Here is a 20,774-nt window from a genome sequence, read left to right as displayed (position 1 = left end):
ATCCCGAGATCTCTCATAGACTAACATTGCGAACCCGACGCTTGTTTCTACACTGCACCCGGCCGCCCCCGCGCCGCTGAGGGTGAAATTTCTGTGTGGACCTGTGTCCCCCCCGGTGCCCTACAAAACCCCCCTGGTCTGCCCTCCGAAGACGCGGGTACTTACCTGCAAGCAGACCGGAACCGGGGCACCCCCTTCTCTCCATTCTAGCCTATGTGTTTTGGGCACCACTTTGAACTCTGCACCTGACCGGCCCTGAGCTGCTGGTGTGGTGACTTTGGGGTTGCTCTGAACCCCCAACGGTGGGCTACCTTGGACCGAGAACTAAGCCCTGTAAGTGTCTTACTTACCTGGTTAACCTAACAAATACTTACCTCCCCTAGGAACTGTGAAAATTGCACTAAGTGTCCACTTTTAAAACAGCTATTTGTGAATAACTTGAAAAGTATACATGCAATTTTGATGATTTGAAGTTCCTAAAGTACTTACCTGCAATACCTTTCGAATGAGATATTACATGTAGAATTTGAACCTGTGGTTCTTAAAATAAACTAAGAAAAGATATTTTTCTATATAAAAACCTATTGGCTGGATTTGTCTCTGAGTGTGTGTACCTCATTTATTGTCTATGTGTATGTACAACAAATGCTTAACACTACTCCTTGGATAAGCCTACTGCTCGACCACACTACCACAAAATAGAGCATTAGTATTATCTCTTTTTACCACTATTTTACCTCTAAGGGGAACCCTTGGACTCTGTGCATGCTATTCCTTACTTTGAAATAGCACATACAGAGCCAACTTCCTACAATGAGGAAGAGGCAGAGTGCTGCTGAGAGGCTCCTCTGGTGCGGACCCTACCTCTCCCCCTAAAAGATCTATAGGGATGGGAAGAGGCAGGTTGCTGATATCTTCCCCGAAAGGAAGAGGAGGAAGAGCCACGCCCAAATCCACGAAACCTCCTGAAAAATCTGGAAGAGGCCGTGGAAGAAGGAGCTTGGAGCCCTAACGACTTAGCCGTGGCCCTGCTTTCCTTAAAACGTTCCAAGGCCGAATCAGCCTTAGCCCCAAACAGTTTGTCCCCATCAAACGGGAGATCCAACAATGTGGACTGTACATCAGCCGAAAAGCCCGAGTTACGGAGCCAGGCCTGTCTCCTTGCCACCACAGTTGTGCCCATTGCTCTGGCTACCGAGTCGGTGGTATCCAGTCCCGTCTGGATAATTTGGGTCGCAGCAGCCTGGGCATTTGAGACAAGATCCAAAAGACCCTGGGGAAGCTCTGTAAACGAAGAGGAGATGTCATCCATCAGAGCATGAATATACCTCCCAGGATACAGGTTGCATTGGTGGCTTTTAACGCCAGACTGCAGGACGAAAAAATCTTCTTCGACTGCGCCTCTAGCTTCTTTGAATCTCTGTCCCCAGGCACCGTCGGAAAAGAACCAGGCGCTGACTTGGACGAACAGGAGGCCTGCACCACCAAGCTCTCCGGCGTAGGGTGCCTGGACAGAAAACCAGGGTCATTTGGAGCCGCCCGATACCTCCTGGCCGCGGCTCTGTGAACTGCTGGGGAAGATGCCGGCCTCTTCCACACCTCTAAAACCGGATCCAGCAGAGCGTCATTAAAAGGTAACAGAGGCTCCGCCGCGGCGGAGGCCGGATGTAACACCTCTGTCAAAAGGTTTTGTTTCGCCTCCACCACCGGCAAAGGCAGGTCCAAAAAACTAGCTGCCTTCCGTACCACTGCATGAAAGGAAGCAGCCTCCTCAGTATATTCCCCCGGGGACGAAAGGTCCCACTCAGGGGAAGTGTCCAGCCCACTGGCCGACTCCAGTCCACGCAGCCCATCACCCGAGTCCTCTAGCTCTCCTTCCTCTAGGGCTCGTTGGTACTCCTGCTCTTCTAGTACCCAGAGAGCAGGTCTCCTTGAATGCAGTCGTTGCTCAATCCGCGGAGTCGACAATGCCTCCGCCGAAGTCGGAGATCGGCGCCGATCTTCCGAAGCCACCGACGCCGCTACCGGCGCCACAGGTAACTTCGGCGCCGACTGAAGAGCAGTTGAAACGGATGGACCCACCGGAGTCACAGGCCGAAATCTCGACGTCGACGGGATGGAAATCCCTGGGGCCAATCCTTCCGAAGCCACCGGAGCGGCCACCGGCGCCGACACTGGCGCCGAGCCCACGTTCCCAAACGGGAGAAAGGGCATAAAGGGTGCCGGCCGAAGAGGCGCAGGATCACCCAAAGAAAAGGCCAAAGGCCCAGCCGGAGCACCCCCTGGAGCCATCTGTTGGAAGATGGCATACATCACATTCAAGAATGCGGAACTATTGGCTCCAGGGGTGGGAAAAGCCAGATACTGGGGTGCCTGTCTCGGAGGCGACCCCGACGCCGGCCTCGGCGCCGGAGAAAACACTTGAGGCTCCAATACCTCAATCACCGACGCCTGTCCAGGTGAAGTTGGAGACGCCGGAGAAGGCAACGGCGTCGAAGGATGCGGCGTAACCGTGGGGCTGACCTCCCATGTTCGTCGGCGCCGATCCGGAGACCTGGAACGAGCCTCCCTTGAATGACGCCGAGATTCTCTACGGCGCCGGGAGTCTCGATGACGCCGATGTCTTGGAGAAGACTTCTTGTGATGCTTCTCCTTTGACTTGTCCACAAACAGCTTCGCCTCACGTTCTTTAAGAGCCTTTGGATTCATGTGCTGACATGAATCACAAGTCGAGACGTCGTGGTCGGAGCTCAAACACCAAAGGCAATCGGAATGAGGATCCGTCACCGACATCTTGCCTCCACACTCACGACAAGGCTTAAATCCAGACTTTCTCTGCGACATTATTTCCACAGCGAAAGACTACGCAGCAAGATATACACTGTAACCGCAAGAGTAACAGTTGCTCCCTCGAAGATAACCGTTTCGAATGCACGGAAAAAAGGGAACTGACGTCCGCACGTCGTCGAGGACCTCTTATTGCCTGTATGACGTCAGACGGCGTCGCGTGGGCGACAGTGACGTCCTCGTCGACGTGCAGAGACTAGTAAGAAGATTTCCGTCGAATGCTGGCGCCATGGGAGTATTCATGAGGTGAGGAATCCACAGGTAGTTGTATCCATCAGAAAAATGAGGTACACACCCTCCGAGACAAATCCAGCCAATAGGTTTTGTATAGAAAAATATATTTTCTTAGTTTATTTTAAGAACCACAGGTTCAAATTTAACATGTAATATCTTGTTTGAAAGGTATTGCAGGTAAGTACATTAGGAACTTTGAATCATTTCAATTGCATGTATACTTTTCAAGTTATTCACAAATAGCTATTTTAAAAGTGGACACTGTAAAGAAATGGCTCCCTGTTGCAGTTACCCCCCACTTTTTGCCTGATACTGATGCTGACTTGACTGAGAAGTGTGCTGGGACCCTGCTAACCAGGCCCCAGCACCAGTGTTCCTTCACCTAAAATGTACCATTGTATCCACAATTGGCACACCCTGGCATTCAGATAAGTCCCTTGTAACTGGTACTTCTAGTACCAAGGGCCCTGATGCCAAGGAAGGTCTCTAAGGGCTGCAGCATGTCTTATGCCACCCTGGAGACCTCTCACTCAGCACAGACACACTGCTTGCCAGCTTGTGTGTGCTAGTGAGGACAAAACGAGTAAGTCGACATGGCACTCCCCTCAGGGTGCCATGCCAGCCTCTCACTGCCTATGCAGTATAGGTAAGACACCCCTCTAGCAGGCCTTACAGCCCTAAGGCAGGGTGCACTATACCATAGGTGAGGGTACCAGTGCATGAGCATGGTACCCCTACAGTGTCTAAACAAAACCTTAGACATTGTAAGTGCAGGGTAGCCATAAGAGTATATGGTCTGGGAGTCTGTCAAACACGAACTCCACAGCACCATAATGGCTACACTGAAAACTGGGAAGTTTGGTATCAAACTTCTCAGCACAATAAATGCACACTGATGCCAGTGTACATTTTATTGTAAAATACACCCCAGAGGGCACCTTAGAGGTGCCCCCTGAAACTTAACCGACTATCTGTGTAGGCTGACTAGTTTTAGCAGCCTGCCACAAACCGAGACATGTTGCTGGCCCCATGGGGAGAGTGCCTTTGTCACTCTGAGGCCAGTAACAAAGCCTGCACTGGGTGGAGATGCTAACACCTCCCCCAGGCAGGAATAGTCACACCTGGCGGTGAGCCTCAAAGGCTCACCTCCTTTGTGCCAACCCAGCAGGACACTCCAGCTAGTGGAGTTGCCCGCCCCCTCCGGCCAGGCCCCACTTTTGGCGGCAAGGCCGGAGAAAATAATGAGAAAAACAAGGAGGAGTCACTGGCCAGTCAGGACAGCCCCTAAGGTGTCCTGAGCTGAAGTGACTAACTTTTAGAAATCCTCCATCTTGCAGATGGAGGATTCCCCCAAAAGGGTTAGGATTGTGACCCCCTCCCCTTGGGAGGAGGCACAAAGAGGGTGTACCCACCCTCAGGGCTAGTAGCCATTGGCTACTAACCCCCCAGACCTAAACACGCCCTTAAATTTAGTATTTAAGGGCTACCCTGAACCCTAGAAAATTAGATTCCTGCAACTACAAGAAGAAGGACTGCCTAGCTGAAAACCCCTGCAGCGGAAGACCAGAAGACGACAACTGCCTTGGCTCCAGAAACTCACCGGCCTGTCTCCTGCCTTCCAAAGATCCTGCTCCAGCGACGCCTTCCAAAGGGACCAGCGACCTCGACATCCTCTGAGGACTGCCCCTGCTTCGAAAAGACAAGAAACTCCCGAGGACAGCGGACCTGCTCCAAGAAAGGCTGCAACTTTGTTTCCAGCAGCCTAGAAAGAACCCTGCAAGCTCCCCGCAAGAAGCGTGAGACTTGCAACACTGCACCCGGCGACCCCGACTCGGCTGGTGGCGATCCAACACCTCAGGAGGGACCCCAGGACTACTCTGATACTGTGAGTACAAAAACCTGTCCCCCCTGAGCCCCCACAGCGCCGCCTGCAGAGGGAATCCCGAGGCTTCCCCTGACCGCGACTCTTTGAATCTAAAGTCCCGACGCCTGGGAGAGACCCTGCACCCGCAGCCCCCAGGACCTGAAGGACCGGACTTTCACTGGAGAAGTGACCCCCAGGAGTCCCTCTCCCTTGTCCAAGTGGAGGTTTCCCCGAGGAATACCCCCCTTGCCTGCCTGCAGCGCTGAAGAGATCCCGAGATCTCTCATAGACTAACATTGCGAACCCGACGCCTGTTTCTACACTGCACCCGGCCGCCCCCGCGCCGCTGAGGGTGAAATTTCTGTGTGGGCTTGTGTCCCCCCCGGTGCCCTACAAAACCCCCCTGGTCTGCCCTCCGAAGACGCGGGTACTTACCTGCAAGCAGACCGGAACCGGGGCACCCCCTTCTCTCCATTCTAGCCTATGTGTTTTGGGCACCACTTTGAACTCTGCACCTGACCGGCCCTGAGCTGCTGGTGTGGTGACTTTGGGGTTGCTCTGAACCCCCAACGGTGGGCTACCTTGGACCAAGAACTAAGCCCTGTAAGTGTCTTACTTACCTGGTTAACCTAACAAATACTTACCTCCCCTAGGAACTGTGAAAATTGCACTAAGTGTCCACTTTTAAAACAGCTATTTGTGAATAACTCGAAAAGTATACATGCAATTTTGATGATTTGAAGTTCCTAAAGTACTTACCTGCAATACCTTTCGAATGAGATAGTACATGTAGAATTTGAACCTGTGGTTCTTAAAATAAACTAAGAAAAGATATTTTTCTATGTAAAAACCTATTGGCTGGATTTGTCTCTGAGTGTGTGTACCTCATTTATTGTCTATGTGTATGTACAACAAATGCTTAACACTACTCCTTGGATAAGCCTACTGCTCGACCACACTACCACAAAATAGAGCATTAGTATTATCTATTTTTACCACTATTTTACCTCTAAGGGGAACCCTTGGACTCTGTGCATGCTATTCCTTACTTTGAAATAGCACATACAGAGCCAACTTCCTACAGACACTTAGTGCAATTTTCACAGTTCCTGGGGGAGGTAAGTTTTTGTTAGTTTTACCAGGTAAGTAAGACACTTACAGGGTTCAGTTCTTGGTCCAAGGTAGCCCACCGTTGGGGGTTCAGAGCAACCCCAAAGTTACCACACCAGCAGCTCAGGGCCGGTCGGGTGCAGAGTTCAAAGTGGTGCCCAAAACGCATAGGCTTCAATGGAGAGAAGGGGGTGCCCCGGTTCCAGTCTGCCAGCAGGTAAGTACCCGCGTCTGCGGAGGGCAGACCAGGGGGGTTTTGTAGGGCACCGGGGGGGACACAAGCCCACACAGAAATTTCACCCTCAGCGGCGCGGGGGCGGCCGGGTGCAGTGTTAGAACAAGCGTCGGGTTCGCAATGGAAGTCAATGAGAGATCAAGGGGATCTCTTCAGCGCTGCAGGCAGGCAAGGGGGGGCTTCCTCGGGGAAACCTCCACTTGGGCAAGGGAGAGGGACTCCTGGGGGTCACTTCTGCAGTGAAAGTCCGGTCCTTCAGGTCCTGGGGGCTGCGGGTGCAGGGTCTTTTCCAGGCGTCGGGACTTAGGTTTCAGAGAGTCGCGGTCAGGGGAAGCCTCGGGATTCCCTCTGCAGGCGGCGCTGTGGGGGCTCAGGGGGGACAGGTTTTGGTACTCACAGTCGTAGAGTAGTCCGGGGGTCCTCCCTGAGGTGTTGGTTCTCCACCAGCCGAGTCGGGGTCGCCGGGTGCAGTGTTGCAAGTCTCACGCTTCTTGCGGGGAGATTGCAGGGTTCTTTAAAGCTGCTCCTTTGGATAAAGTTGCAGTCTTTTTGGAGCAGGTCCGCTGTCCTCGGGAGTTTCTTGTCGTCGTCGAAGCAGGGCAGTCCTCAGAGGATGCAGAGGTCGCTGGTCCCTTTGGAAGGCGTCGCTGGAGCAGAGTTCTTTGGAAGGCAGGAGACAGGCCGGTGAGTTTCTGGAGCCAAGGCAGTTGTTGTCTTCTGGTCTTCCTCTGCAGGGGTTTTCAGCTAGGCAGTCCTTCTTGTTGTTGCAGGAATCTAGTTTCTAGGTTCAGGGAGAGCCCTTAAATACTAAATTTAAGGGCGTGTTTAGGTCTGTGGGGTTAGTAGCCAATGGCTACTAGCCCTGAGGGTGAGTACACCCTCTTTGTGCCTCCTCCCAAGGGGAGGGGGTCACATCCCTAATCCTATTGGGGGAATCCTCCATCTGCAAGATGGAGGATTTCTAAAAGTTAGTCACCTCAGCTCAGGACACCTTAGGGGCTGTCCTGACTGGCCAGTGACTCCTCCTTGTTGCTTTCTTTGTTTCCTCCAGCCTTGCCGCCAAAAGTGGGGGCCGTGGCCGGAGGGGGCGGGCAACTCCACTAAGCTGGAGTGCCCTGCTGTGCTGTGACAAAGGGGTGAGCCTTTGAGGCTCACCGCCAGGTGTTACAGCTCCTGCCTGGGGGAGGTGTTAGCATCTCCACCCAGTGCAGGCTTTGTTACTGGCCTCAGAGTGACAAAGGCACTCTCCCCATGGGGCCAGCAACATGTCTAGTGTGGCAGGCTGCTGGAACCAGTCAGCCTACACAGATAGTCGGTTAAGTTTCAGGGAGCACCTCTAAGGTGCCCTCTGTGGTGTATTTTACAATAAAATGTACACTGGCATCAGTGTGCATTTATTGTGCTGAGAAGTTTGATACCAAACTTCCCAGTTTTCAGTGTAGCCATTAGTAAAACAGACTCCCAGACCATATACTCTTATGGCTACCCTGCACTTACAATGTCTAAGGTTTTGCTTAGACACTGTAGGGGTACAGTGCTCATGCACTGGTACCCTCACCTATGGTATAGTGCACCCTGCCTTAGGGCTGTAAGGCCTGCTAGAGGGGTGTCTTATCTATACTGCATAGGCAGTGAGAGGCTGGCATGGCACCCTGAGGGGAGTGCCATGTCGACTTACTCATTTTGTTCTCACTAGCACACACAAGCTGGTAAGCAGTGTGTCTGTGCTGAGTGAGGGGTCTCTAGGGTGGCATAATACATGCTGTAGCCCTTAGAGACCTTCCCTGGCATCAGGGCCCTTGGTACCAGAGGTACCAGTTACAAGGGACTTATCTGGATGCCAGGGTGTGCCAATTGTGGAATCAAAAGTACATTTTAGGTGAAAGAACACTGGTGCTGGGGCCTGGTTAGCAGGGTCCCAGCACACTTCTCAGTCAAGTCAGCATCAGTATCAGGCAAAAAGTGGGGGGTAACTGCAACAGGGAGCCATTTCTTTACAGGCCCATAGTGGGCTCTTTGCAGCATTGCTCTTCCCTACCTTTTTCATAATTACATTTTTTTTTTGGAAGAGAACATCTCTAAAACACAATCTATAGACTAAATTATCTCTATATACAAATTTAAACTGAGTTCAAGAAATCAATAAGAAATCAAATTATAACTACTGGTTCTGCACATTGTTAGGAAAAAGAACTGCCTGCTTAACTAAAGTATTATAGACTGGGCTCTCTCTCTTCTGGCTCTTATAGCCACAGAGAAGCCAAGCCTGTGCTGCAAATAGTCCAGCACTCTGATTCATTGTAAAAGGTCCAGCCTCCCCACGTATCAGGGGAAGAAGCCAGCAGCGAGCAAACATCCAGGTAGAGAGGGTCCTAAAATGTCCTGCAAAAAATAAAAAATAAACCCTTTACTCCATCCACACTGCAGACGTTTTTCAAGTGCTACTTATTCCCCAAGCAGGTGTGAGGTGAGAAGGCAGGAGTAAAATCAAAAAAAAAAAAAAAAAAGGGACAAATGTTGCATAGAGAGCAGCAGAATCATCACTGCCTCCGGTCTTTTCCTATCTAATGTAGCCCTCTCCCATCTGAACCTACCCAATTTAGTTTCAGTGTGGAATCAGCAGGAAGCTTTTTCTCAAATCTGAACAGCAACTCTCTCAGGATTGAAGGAGTCTTGGGATTTTAACAGCGCATACCTTGTGAGTTGATCTGGCGACCTATCTTTGGCCAATAGAAGAGCTTAAGTGTTTGTCTAGTCTAGCTCTTCAGTCATCTTTGATGGCTTGACAACCAAGTTTAAACAACGGTACAAGGAAGGAAGACTTTTGGAACAGGAAGGGAATAACTGTGAAGGGCAATCATCCGCCAAGAGAGACCTAGACCTAAAAACCTGCAGAACAGCTTGACCCACAGAGAGAACAAGCCAAGGTGCTCGATAGCGTGACTTGGCGCGAGGGAGGAGTCCAAAGGCCCAACTCACTGATGAGAAATGAAGGCAGAATCCCCCCTTCTTGACCCGCACAGTAGACCTAGGGTGGCTCTACCTACTTAGCCAGGTATTCCAGAGTGGTGCCTTTGCTAGTGTTGTGAGAAGATCAAGAAACTGGAAAAGTGTTGTTAATCTGTAGGAAGCAGGATTCTGGTTGTACACTTTTTGCCTAGTTTTTGATGCAACCTTGACTGAAGTGCACTGATTTTCTTATAAGCAGGTCCCCAGTGCCAGTATTTCTTTCCCCAAAGCAAGACACCTGGTCACTTGATCACAAAGTGGCCAGGCCCCTTTAGCACCTGTTAAGTACCTAGTAAATGGTACCTCTAGTACCTGGGGCCTAGGTACTAAAGAGGGTTCCAAAGAGCAGCAGCATAAAATGTACCACTCTTAAGGGACCCAGCACCAACCTCATGCAGACTGCCACTGCAATCCGCCTCAATCTAAAACCATATGCCCCAATCCAGTCCAATCCACCTCACCCCACGCCACCCTAATGCAATCTGCCTCACTCCGATCCAAAAGAATCTGCCCCACTCCAGTCCATTTGTTTTGATCCAAGATGTACCAAATAAAAACAAAGAAAAAAAAATAAAGAACTAAAAAAAATAAAGAACTAAAAAAAAACATAAACATACTGTTAAGTCCTGACGGATGGACTTCATCTGCTCACAGGCAAAGGCATAGTCTTGTTTCTCTTTCCAATGGGACTTTACCATGACGAGAGACTTCTTCAGAATCTATGGATGGACATTAAAACAAAGTAAGTCTTCAGTAGAGAAAGGAGATAAGAGAGCTACAGAGCAAGCAGGAAAGAACACCATCTCTGAAGAGAAGCATTAGAAATTAACTAACGTTGACGGATCGGAGGCACAAGTCAGATGCAGATGGCGCCTGAGGTTTCTAACAGCATTTATTATCTCGATTCTACCAGACGCGGGTCAGCTGCAAGACAGTCATGTGACATAATTGGCAGTTATGTTACTTAAGCCATCAAATGCCTTGCTTGCATGTTTCTCTGAGAAAAGTTAGACATTCTAAGAAAGAAAATCTACACATAGAAATGGAAAATGTCACTTACCCAGTGCACATCTGTTCGTCGCATGTAGTGCTGCAGATTCACATGCTATGCATATCATTCCGCCATCTAGTATTGGGCCCGGCGTGTTACAAGTTGTTTTTCTTTGAAGAAGTCTCTTTTCGAGTCACGGGATCGAGTGACTCCTCCTCTCGGTCATAGTGCACATAGGCATCTACTCCTTTGTTAGATTGTTTTCCCGCAGGAGGGTGTAGAAAGGAGTGATAGTGTGAAAGAATGTAAATGTACAACTATATGTAGTAAGTAAGATGTCCATGCAAATGTAAATATATGTACATATGTACAAATAAGAACTGCAACGATTACAGGCTTCCGGTGAGGGTGCATGTGAATATGCAGCACTACATGCCAAGAACAGATGTACACTGGGTAAGTGCCATTTTCCGTTCAATGGCATGTATAGCTGCAGATACACATGCTATGCATCGACTAAAAAGCAGTCTGTAAGGAAATGCCTCCTTGGCATGGTTACCCCCTGACTTTTTGCCTTTGCTGATGCCAAGTTATGATTTGAAAGTGTGCTGAGGCCTGCTAACCAGGCCCCAGCACCAGTGTTCTTTCCCTAAACTGTACCTTTGTCTCCACAATTGGCACAACCCTCGCACCCAGGTAAGTCCCTTGTAACTGGTACCCCTGGTACCAAGGGCCCGGATGCCAGGGAAGGTCTAAGGGCTGCAGCATGTCTTATGCCACCCTAGGGACCCCTCACTCAGCACAGCCACACTGCTTGCCAGCTTGTGTGTGCTGGTGGGGAGAAAATGACCAAGTCGACATGGCACTCCCCTCAGAGTGCCATGCTAACCTCACACTGCCTGCGGCATAGGTAAGTCACCCCTCTAGCAGGCCTTACAGCCCTAAGGCAGGGTGCACTATACCACAGTTGAGGGCATAGGTGCATGAGCACTGTGCCCCTACAGTGTCTAAGCCAAACCTTAGACATTGTAAGTGCAGGGTAGCCATAAGAGTATATGGTCTGGGAGTCTGTCAAACACGAACTCCACAGCACCATAATGGCTACACTGAAAACTGTGAAGTTTGGTATCAAACTTCTCAGCACAATAAATGCACACTGATGCCAGTGTGCACTTTATTGTAAAAATACATCCAGAGGGCATCTTAGAGATGCCCCCTGAAAACATACCCGACTTCCAGTGTGGGCTGACTAGTTTTTGCCAGCCTGCCACACACCAGACATGTTGCTGGCCACATGGGGAGAGTGCCTTTGTCACTCTGTGGCCAGGAACAAAGCCTGTCCTGGGTGGAGGTGCTTCTCACCTTCCCCTGCAGGAACTGTAACACCTGGCGGTGAGCCTCAAAGGCTCACCCCCTTTGTTACAGCACCACAGGGCATCCCAGCTAGTGGAGATGCCCGCCCCTCCGGCCACTGCCTCACTTTTGGCAGCAAGGCTGGAGGAGATACTGAGAAAAACAAGGAGGAGTCACTCCCCAGTCAGGACAGCCCCTAAGGCATCCTGAGCTGAGGTGACTGACTTTTAGAAATCTTCCATCTTATAGATGGAGGATTCCCCCAATAGGATTAGGGATGTCCTCCCCACAGGGAGGAGGCACAAAGAGGGTGTAGCCATCCTCAGGGCTAGTAGCCATTGGCTACTAACCCCCCAGACCTAAACACACCCCTAAATTGAGTATTTAAGGGCTCCCAGAACTGAGGAAGATCGATTCCTGCAACCTGAAGACGAAGAAGGACTGCTGACCTAAAGCCCTGCAGAGAAGACTGAGACGACGACTGCTTTGGCCGCAGCCCTACCTGTCTGTCTCCCCACTTCAAGAAAAACTGCAACAGCAACGCATCCAACAGGGACCAGCGACCTCTGAAGCCTCAGAGGACTGCCCTGCATCTAAAAAGGACCAAGAAGCTCCCGAGAACAGTGGCCCTGTTCAACAAGACCGCAACTTTGCAACAAAGAAGCAACTTTTAAAGACCAAACATTTCCCGCCCGAAGCGTGACACTTTCCACTCGGTTTTTCACAGGTCGAGCTGCGGGCATCGGGTGCCAACACTACAGGGAGGACTCCCCGGCGACTGCGAGCCCGTGAGTAGCCAGAGTTGAACCCCCCCCCCCCCCCCCCCCCCAGCAGCGACGCCTGCAGAGGAAATCCAGAGGCTCCCCCGACCGCGACTTCCTGCTTCAAGGAACCAGACGCCTGGGAAACCCACTGCACCCGCAGCCCCCAGGACCTGAAGGAACCGAACTCCAGTGCAGGAGCGGGACCCAGGCGACCCTCTGCCTAGCCCAGGTGGTGGCTACCCAGAGGAGCCCCCGTGCCTGCTCGCATCACAAAAGAGACCCCCGGGCCTCCCCATTGATTCCTATTGAAAACCCGACACCTGTTTGCACTCTGCACCCGGCCGCCCCTGTGCCGCTGAGGGTGTACTTTCTGTGCCTGCTTGTGTCCCCCCCCCCCCCCCCCCCCCCCGGGTGCCCTACAAAACCCCCCTGGTCTGCCCTCCGAAGTCGCAGGTACTTAACTGCTGGGCAGACTGGAACCGGGGCACCCCTATTTCCATGAAGCCTGTGTGTTTGGGCACCACTTTGACCTCTGCACCTGACCGACCCTGAGCTGCTGGTGTGGTAACTTTGGGGTTGCCTTGAACCCCCAAAGGTGGGCTACCTTGGACCCAACTTTGAACCCTGTAAGTGTCTTACTTACCTGTAAACTTAACATTTACCTTACCTCCCCCAGGAACTGTTGATGTTTGCACTGTGTTCACTTTTAAAATAGCTTATTGCCATTTTTGACAAAACTGTACATGCTATTGTGATAATTCAAAGTTCCTAAGATACCCGAGTGAAATACCTTTCATTTAAAGTATTGTTTGAAAATCTTGAACCTGTGGTTCTTAAAATAAACTAAGAAAATTTATTTTTCTATATAAAAACCTACTGGCCTGGAATTGTCAGTGTGTTCCTCATTTATTGCCTGTGTGTGTACAACAAATGCTTAACACTACCCTCTGATAAGCCTACTGCTCGACCACACTACCACAAAATAGAGCATTAGAATTATCTTTTTTTGCCACTATCTTACCTCTAAGGGGAACCCTTGGACTCTGTGCATGCTATTTCTTACTTTGAAATGGCTCTGTATGTACTAACGTCCTACACAGTCCTTCTCCCAAAACAGAGGTGGCTAGCCTGTAGGAGTTGAAGTAGTTTGAAAGTACAGCTTGACCAACATTGGCCTGTTGCTTGGAAAACACATCCACACAGTAATATTTTGTAAATGTGAGTGGACCATGTGGCAGCCTTGCATAGGTCTGCCATTGGTATGTTCCCTATAAATGCCAAGGAAGCACCTTTTTTCCTAGTGGAATGTGCTTTAGGCATTTTTAAAGGTATCTTTTTGCTTTAATGTAACATGTTTGAATACATCTTACAATCCATCTAGCTAATCTTTGTTTAGAGATAGGATTTCCTTTATGTGGCTTTTGAAAAGCTACAAAAAGCGGTTTAGTTTTCAAAAACATTTGTTCTATCAATATAGTACATTGGAGCTCTTTTAAGGTCAAGAGTATAAATAGCTCTTTCAGCACGTGATTATGGCTGTGGGAAGAAGACTGGCAATTCCACTGAACGGTAAATGTGAAAAGAAGAAACTACTTTTGGCAAAAATGTAGGATTTGTCCTAAGTACCACTTTATGTTTGTGTACTTGGAAAAAAGGTTCCTCGAGAGTGAATGCTTTAATATCACTTACTATTCTTAATGAAGTAATTGCTACTAAAAAAGCAATTTTCCAAGTGAGAAATTGAATCTCGCGTGAATGCATGGGCTCAAATGGAGATCCCATTAATCTTGCGAGTATAATATTGGTATTCCATGCAGGAACTGGCGGGGTTCTTAGTGGAATAATACGCAAAATCCTTCCATAAAGGATTTTATGAATGGGACTCTGAAGAAAGCAGTATGTTGTATGGTTTGTAAGTACGCTGATATAGCAGTAAGATTAATTTTAATAGAGGAAAAAGCTAGATTCGCTTTTTGTAAATGAAGCAGGTAGCGTACAATATCCTGTATTGATGCTTTAAGTGGGTCTATATTTTTGGGCTGACAGTAGTAAACAAACCGTTTCCGTTTGTTAGCATGGCATTGTCTAGTTGTCGGTTTGCGTGCTTGCTTTAGAACTTCCGCGCATTCTAATGGGAGGTGTAAATATCCAAATTCTATGACTTCAGGAGCCAAATCGCCAAGTTGAGAACACTGGGATTGGAAAGCCTGATTTGACCTTTTTACTGTGTTAACAGATCTGTCAGTTTGGAAGTTTGCGATGTGGTGCTACTGACAGATCTAGAAGTGTGGTGTACCAGTGCAGTCGTGCCCACGTTGGAGCTACGAGTATCATAGTGAACGAGGTGACACGCAGTGTGCTGACAAGAAATGGAATTAATTTGGGAGGGGGGGGGGGGGAGTGGAAGCATTAGCAAATATCCCAGACGAGTTGATCCACAGAGCATTGCCCTTGGGCAGAGGGTGTGGGTGGCTGGATGCGAAGTTTAGGCATTTTGCATTTTCGCTTGTTGCGAAGAGGTCTATGTGTTGGGTTTCCCATTTGTGGAAGTACTGTTGAATCACTTGTGGGCGGAATCTCCCATTTGTTTATTTTTTGCTGCTCCTTGCTTAAAAGGTCCACTTGTTGGTTGTGTATCCCTGGGATATACTCTGCTAGTAGTTGATGAGATTGTGAATTGCCCATTTCCAAATTGTCTGTGCTAGAAGGGACAATTGAGATGAGTGCGTCCCTCCCTGTGTTTGCAGATAATACATTGTGGTCATGTGGTCTGTCCTGATTAACACTGTTTTGTGCGTGATCTGTGGCTGAAATGCTTTGAGTGCTAAGAACATTGCTAGCAATTCCAAATGATTTATGTGGTGGGTGTGTTGAATTGAGTCCCATTCCCCCTGTATGGTAAGGTTGTTGAGATGGGCTTCCCAACCTATCATTGATGTATCAGTGGTGATTATGGTCTGTGGCACAGGGTCCTAAAACGGCTGCCCTTTTGATAAGTCTATGTGATTCCACCATTGCAGAGAGTTGTAAGTTTGGCAGTCCAACAACACTAGGCCGTAAAGTTGACCCTGTGCCTGAGACCACTGTTGCGAGAGACACTTGTAGGGGTCTCATGTTTAGACGTGCATTGGGTACTATTGCTATGCACAATGCCATCATTCCCAACAGTTTAACGATAAACCTTACTATGTTAGTGCAATTGTAGTCTAGCTGAGATATGAGACTGTGGAAAGCTTAAATTCTTTGTGGGTTTGAGAACGCTAATGCTGACAGTGTTCAGAATTGCTCCCAGGTATGGTATTATTTGCGCTGGTTGCAGTTGAGATTTTTGGTAATAGATTGTGAACCCTAGACAGTGTAGGGATTAGACTGTGTATTGTGTGTGCTGTTGAATGGTGCTGGCTTTTACGAGCCAGTTGCCAAGAGAGGGAAAGACATGTATATGTTGCCTTCTGAGATATGCTGCAACCACTGCAAGGCATTTGGTGAATACACTTTGTGCTGTTACTCAAAAGGGTAGCACTTTGAATTGGTAGTATTTGCCTTGCTATGACAAATCTTAGGTATTTGCGATGTGCTGGATGTATGGGAATGTGGACGTGTGCATCTTTTAGATCTAATGCGGTCATGTAGTGTTGTTTTTGTAGTCGTGGAATGACATCCTGAAGAGTGACTGTAAGGAAATGCCTCCTTGGCATGGTTACCCCCTGACTTTTTGCCTTTGCTGATGCTATGTTTTGAATTGAAAGTGTGCGGAGGCCTGCTAACCAGGCCCCAGCACCAGTGTTCTTTCCCTAACCTGTACGTTTGTATCCACAATTGGCACACCCTGGCACCCAGGTAAGTCCCTTGTAACTGGTACCTCTGGTACCAAGGGCCCTCATGCCAGGGAAGGTCTCTAAAGGCTGCAGCATGTCTTATGCCACCCTGGAGACCCCTCACTCAGCACAGACACACTGCTTGCCAGCTTGTGTGTGCTGGTGAGAACAAAACGAGTAAGTCGACATGGCACTCCCCTCAGGGTGCCATGCCAGCCTCTCACTGCCTATGCAAGTATAGATAAGTCACCCCTCTGGCAGGCCTTACAGCCCTAAGGCAGGGTGCACTATACCATAGGTGAGGGCACCAGTGCATGAGCACTGTGCCCCTACAGTGTCTAAGCCAAACCTTGGACATTGTAAGTGCAGGGTAGCCATAAGAGTATATGGTCTGGGAGTTTGTCAAACACTAACTCCACAGCACCATAATGGCTACACTGAAAACTGGGAAGTTTGGTATCAAACATCTCAGCACAATAAATGCACACTGATGCCAGTGTACATTTTATTGTGAAACACACCCCAGAGGGCACCTTAGAGGTGCCCCCTGAAACCTTAACCGACTATCTGTGTAGGCTGACTGGTTCCAGCAGCCTGACACAACCGAGACATGTTGCTGGCCCCATGGGGAGAGTGCCTTTGTCACTCTGAGGCCAGTAACAAAGCCTGCACTGGGTGGAGATGCTAGCACCTCCCCCAGGCAGGAGCTGTAACACCTGGCGGTGAGTCTCAAAGGCTCACCCCCTTTGTTACAGCACCCCAGGGCACTCCAGCTAGTGGAGTTGCCCGCCCCCCTCCGGCCACGGCCCCACTTTTGGCGGCAAGGCCGGAGATAATGAGAAAAACAAGGAGGAGTCACTGACCAGTCAGGACAGCCCCTAAGGCAACCTGAGCTGAAGTGACTGACTTTTAGAAATCCTCCATCTTGCAGATGGAGGATCCCCCCCCCCAATAGGGATAGGAATGTGACCCCCTCCCCTTGGGAGGAGGCACAAAGAGGGTGTAGCCACCCTCAGGGCTAGTAGCCATTGGCTACTGCCCTCCCAGACCTAAACACACCCCTAAATTCTGTATTTAGGGGCTCCCCTGAACCTAGGAACTCAGATTCCTGCAACCTAAGAAGAAGAGGACTTTTAAGCTGAAAAACCCTGCAGAGAAGACTGAGACACCAACTGCTTTGGCCCCAGCTCTACCGGCCTGTCTCCCCACTTCTAAAGACACTGCTCCAGCGACGCTCTCCCCAGGAACAAGCGACCTCTGAATTCTCAGAGGACTGCCCTGCTCTAGAAGGCCCAAGAAACTCCAGAGGACAGCGGCTCTGTTCATCCAAGACTGCAACTTTGTTTCAAAGGACCAACTTTAAAACAACTGCGTTTCCCGCCGGAAGCGTGAGACTTGCTACTCTGCACCCAACACCCCCGGCTCGACTTGTGGAGAAACAACACTTCAGGGAGGACTCCCCAGCGACTGCGAGACCGTGAGTAGCCAGAGTTGTCCCCCCTGAGCCCCCACAGCGACGCCGGCAGAGTGCATCCCGAGGCCCCCCCTGACCGCGACTGCCTGACTCCCAGATCCCGATGCCTGGTAAAGACTCTCCACCCGCAGCCCCCAGGACCTGAAAGATTGGAACTCCAGTGCAGGAGTGACCCCCAGGAGGCCCTCTCCCTTGCCCAGGTGGTGGCTACCCCGAGGAGCTGCCCCTCCCCCCCCCTTGCCTGCATCGCTGAAGAGACCACTTGGTCTCCCATTGAAATCCATTGGAAACCGGACATGTGTTTGCACACTGCACCCAGCCGCCCCTGTGCTGCTGAGGGTGTACTTTCTGTGCTAACTTGTGTCCCCTCCCCCGGTGCCCTACAATACCCCCCTGGTCTGCCCTCCGAAGACGCAGGTACTTACCTTCTGGCAGACTGGAACCGGGGCACCCCCTTCTCCATTGAAGCCTATGCGTTTTGGGCACCACTTTGACCTCTGCACCTGACCGGCCCTGAGCTGCTGGTGTGGTAACTTTGGGGTTGCTCTGAACCCCCAACGGTGGGCTACCTTGGACCCAAACTTGAACCCCGTAGGTGGTTTACTTACCTGCAAGAACTAACAAACTCTTACTCCCCCCAGGAACTGTTGAAAATTGCACTAAGTGTCTAGTTTTAAAATAGCTATATGTGATTTATTTGAAAACTGTGTATGCTATTTTGATTATTCAAAGTTCCTAAAGTACCTACCTGCAATACCTTTCATTTGAAGTATTACATGTAAAATTTGAACCTGTGGTTCTTAAAATAAACTAAGAAAATATATTTTTCTGTACAAAAACCTATTAGCCTGGAATTGTCTGAGTGTGTGTTCATCATTTATTGCTTGTGTATGTACAACAAATGCTTAACACTACTCCTTTGATAAGCCTACTGCTCAACCACACTACCACAAAATAGAGCATTAGTATTATCTCTTTTTGCCACTATCTTACCTCTAAGGGGAACCCTTGGACTCTGTGCATACTATTCCTTACTTTGAAATAGTGCATACAGAGCCAACTTCCTACAATGTTCAATGAAATATTGCATTTCGTCCCAATGAGCCCTGTCATATCTTGCCAATAAAGCCTGTGAATTGGCAATGCGCCATTGATTGGCTGCTTGTGCTGCAACCCTTTTCTCTGCTGCATTGAACTTTCGACTTTCTTTGTCGGGTGGTGGTGCATCCCCAGAAGTATGAGTTTGCCCTTTTCCGGGCTGCCTCTACTACCACCGAGTCAGGTGTTAGTTGTTGCGAGATGTACACAGGGTCCGTAGGGGGCGGTTTGTACTTCTTCTCCACCCAAGGTGTGATGGCTCTGCCTTTGACAGGGTCTTGAAACACCTGTTTCGCGTGTTTTAACATGCCTGGTAACATAGGCAGACTCTGGTATTGGCTATGTGTTGATGACAGGGTATTGAATAAGAAGTCCTCCTCTATAGGTTCAGAATGCAGTGCTACGTTGTGAAAAGTAGCTGCTCTGGAAACCACCTGCATGTAAGCAGTACTGTCTTCTGGTGGTGATGGTCTTGCCGGGCAGCAATCCGGACTATTGTCAGATACTAATGCATCGTATAGATCCCATGCATCTGGGTCATCTTGGCTCATCCCTGTGTGCGTTGGTGATTCCATCATTGGTGGTGATGCAATTGGGGACAGTTGCGGTGAGTGCTGTGGCGATGGCTGTGGAGAAAAACGTGGTGGAGTTTTTTCTTTAGCCACCTTTGCTTTTGGCTTTTTTCAGTTTCCTGGAAAGCGAGTTTCCGTTTCATTTTAATTGGGGGAAGAGTTCTTATTTTCCCTGTGTCCTTCTGTATATGGAGCCTTCTCTGTGTATAGTCTGGCTCTCCCATCTCTAGTTCTTGTCCAAACTTAAGGCCTTGTAGTTGTGATGAAAGGCCTTGTTCTTCGGTATAGGAGCTTTGTTTCGGCTCCGAGGCTGGATGTTTTGGCACCGAAACCTTTTCAGCAGTCTTTTTTGGCTCTGAAGCCACCTTTTTCGGTTTCGGGGTGCCGATATCTCTGTGCCGAGTATACTCTGTGCCGGTATCTCGACCGGAGTTGGATGTCTTCGGCAGGTGTGTGCCCTTTTTCGGTGCTGATGCTTGGTCACCATGCTTACAGGTTAAGCCATGGCCTGTCGGCAGTGGCGTCCCCTGGGCTTTCATTATTTTTGTGTGAGTTTTGGCCAGGGCTGTTTTACTCACGGTTTGTTGCCTCGCCGGCTGCTCACTCTCGGGCTCGTCCGAGTCTGAATCAGGAATGGAGAAAGTCTCCTCCTCTTTGACATCGGGATGTCCTGCCAGCGTCGACGCCATTTGAAGCCTTCGAGCTCTCCGGTCCCGTAGCGTTTTCTTCGACCGAAATGCCAGACAGGCCTCTTAGGTATCCTCTTTGTGTTCGGGGGGACAAACACAAATTACAGACCAAATGCTGGTCTGAATAAGGATACTTAGCGTGGCATTTGTGGCAGAAGCGGAATGGGGTCCGTTCCATGAGCCTTGAAGACGCGCACGCGGTCGGGCCGACCAGGCCCCGCCGGGGAATGGAAGCCCCGAAGGGCTACCGGAGCTCTTCTTTTCTTCGGTGTCTATGTGCTCTTACTAAACAGATACCGAGCGCAAACAATACTGTCGAATTTTCCGATAGTTAACTAACTTTTCCGAACCGAAAACGGAGCAAAGAGGAACACGTCCGAACCCGATGGCGGAAAGAAAACAATCTAAGATGGAGTCGACGCCCATGCGCAATGGAGCCGAAAGGGGAGGAGTCCCTCGATCTCGTGACTCAAAAAGACTTCTTCGAAGAAAAACAACTTGTAACACTCCGAGCCCAACACTAGATGGCAGGATAATGCACAGCATGTGTATCTGCAGCTACACATGCCATCGAACATATATATATATATATATATATATTTATATATATATATATATACACATACATATACATACATACACACACACACTAACAGTGAGACCCCCCCTCCCCCCCCAAAAAAAGCAGGCCTGGGGAGAATCATTTTTTGTCCACG

General features: G+C 49.6%; 1 protein-coding gene across 2 annotated transcripts in view; it reads right to left on the bottom strand.

Moving 5' to 3' along the window:
- Positions 1–20,774, bottom strand: part of LENG8 (leukocyte receptor cluster member 8) — a 130,015-nt gene that overhangs the window by 26,608 nt on the left and 82,633 nt on the right. For both annotated transcript variants that reach the window (XM_069200799.1, XM_069200800.1), the window contains exon 11: positions 9,917–10,018. In XM_069200799.1, the coding sequence (XP_069056900.1) occupies positions 9,917–10,018 (102 nt within the window). The remainder of the gene's footprint in view (positions 1–9,916; positions 10,019–20,774) is intronic.

The sequence above is a fragment of the Pleurodeles waltl genome, chromosome 7 (assembly GCF_031143425.1).
Source record: "Pleurodeles waltl isolate 20211129_DDA chromosome 7, aPleWal1.hap1.20221129, whole genome shotgun sequence".
NCBI lineage: Eukaryota > Metazoa > Chordata > Amphibia > Caudata > Salamandridae > Pleurodeles > Pleurodeles waltl.
The sequence above is the reverse complement of the archived record's forward strand: the minus strand, read 5'-3'. Positions and strand labels throughout refer to the sequence as shown.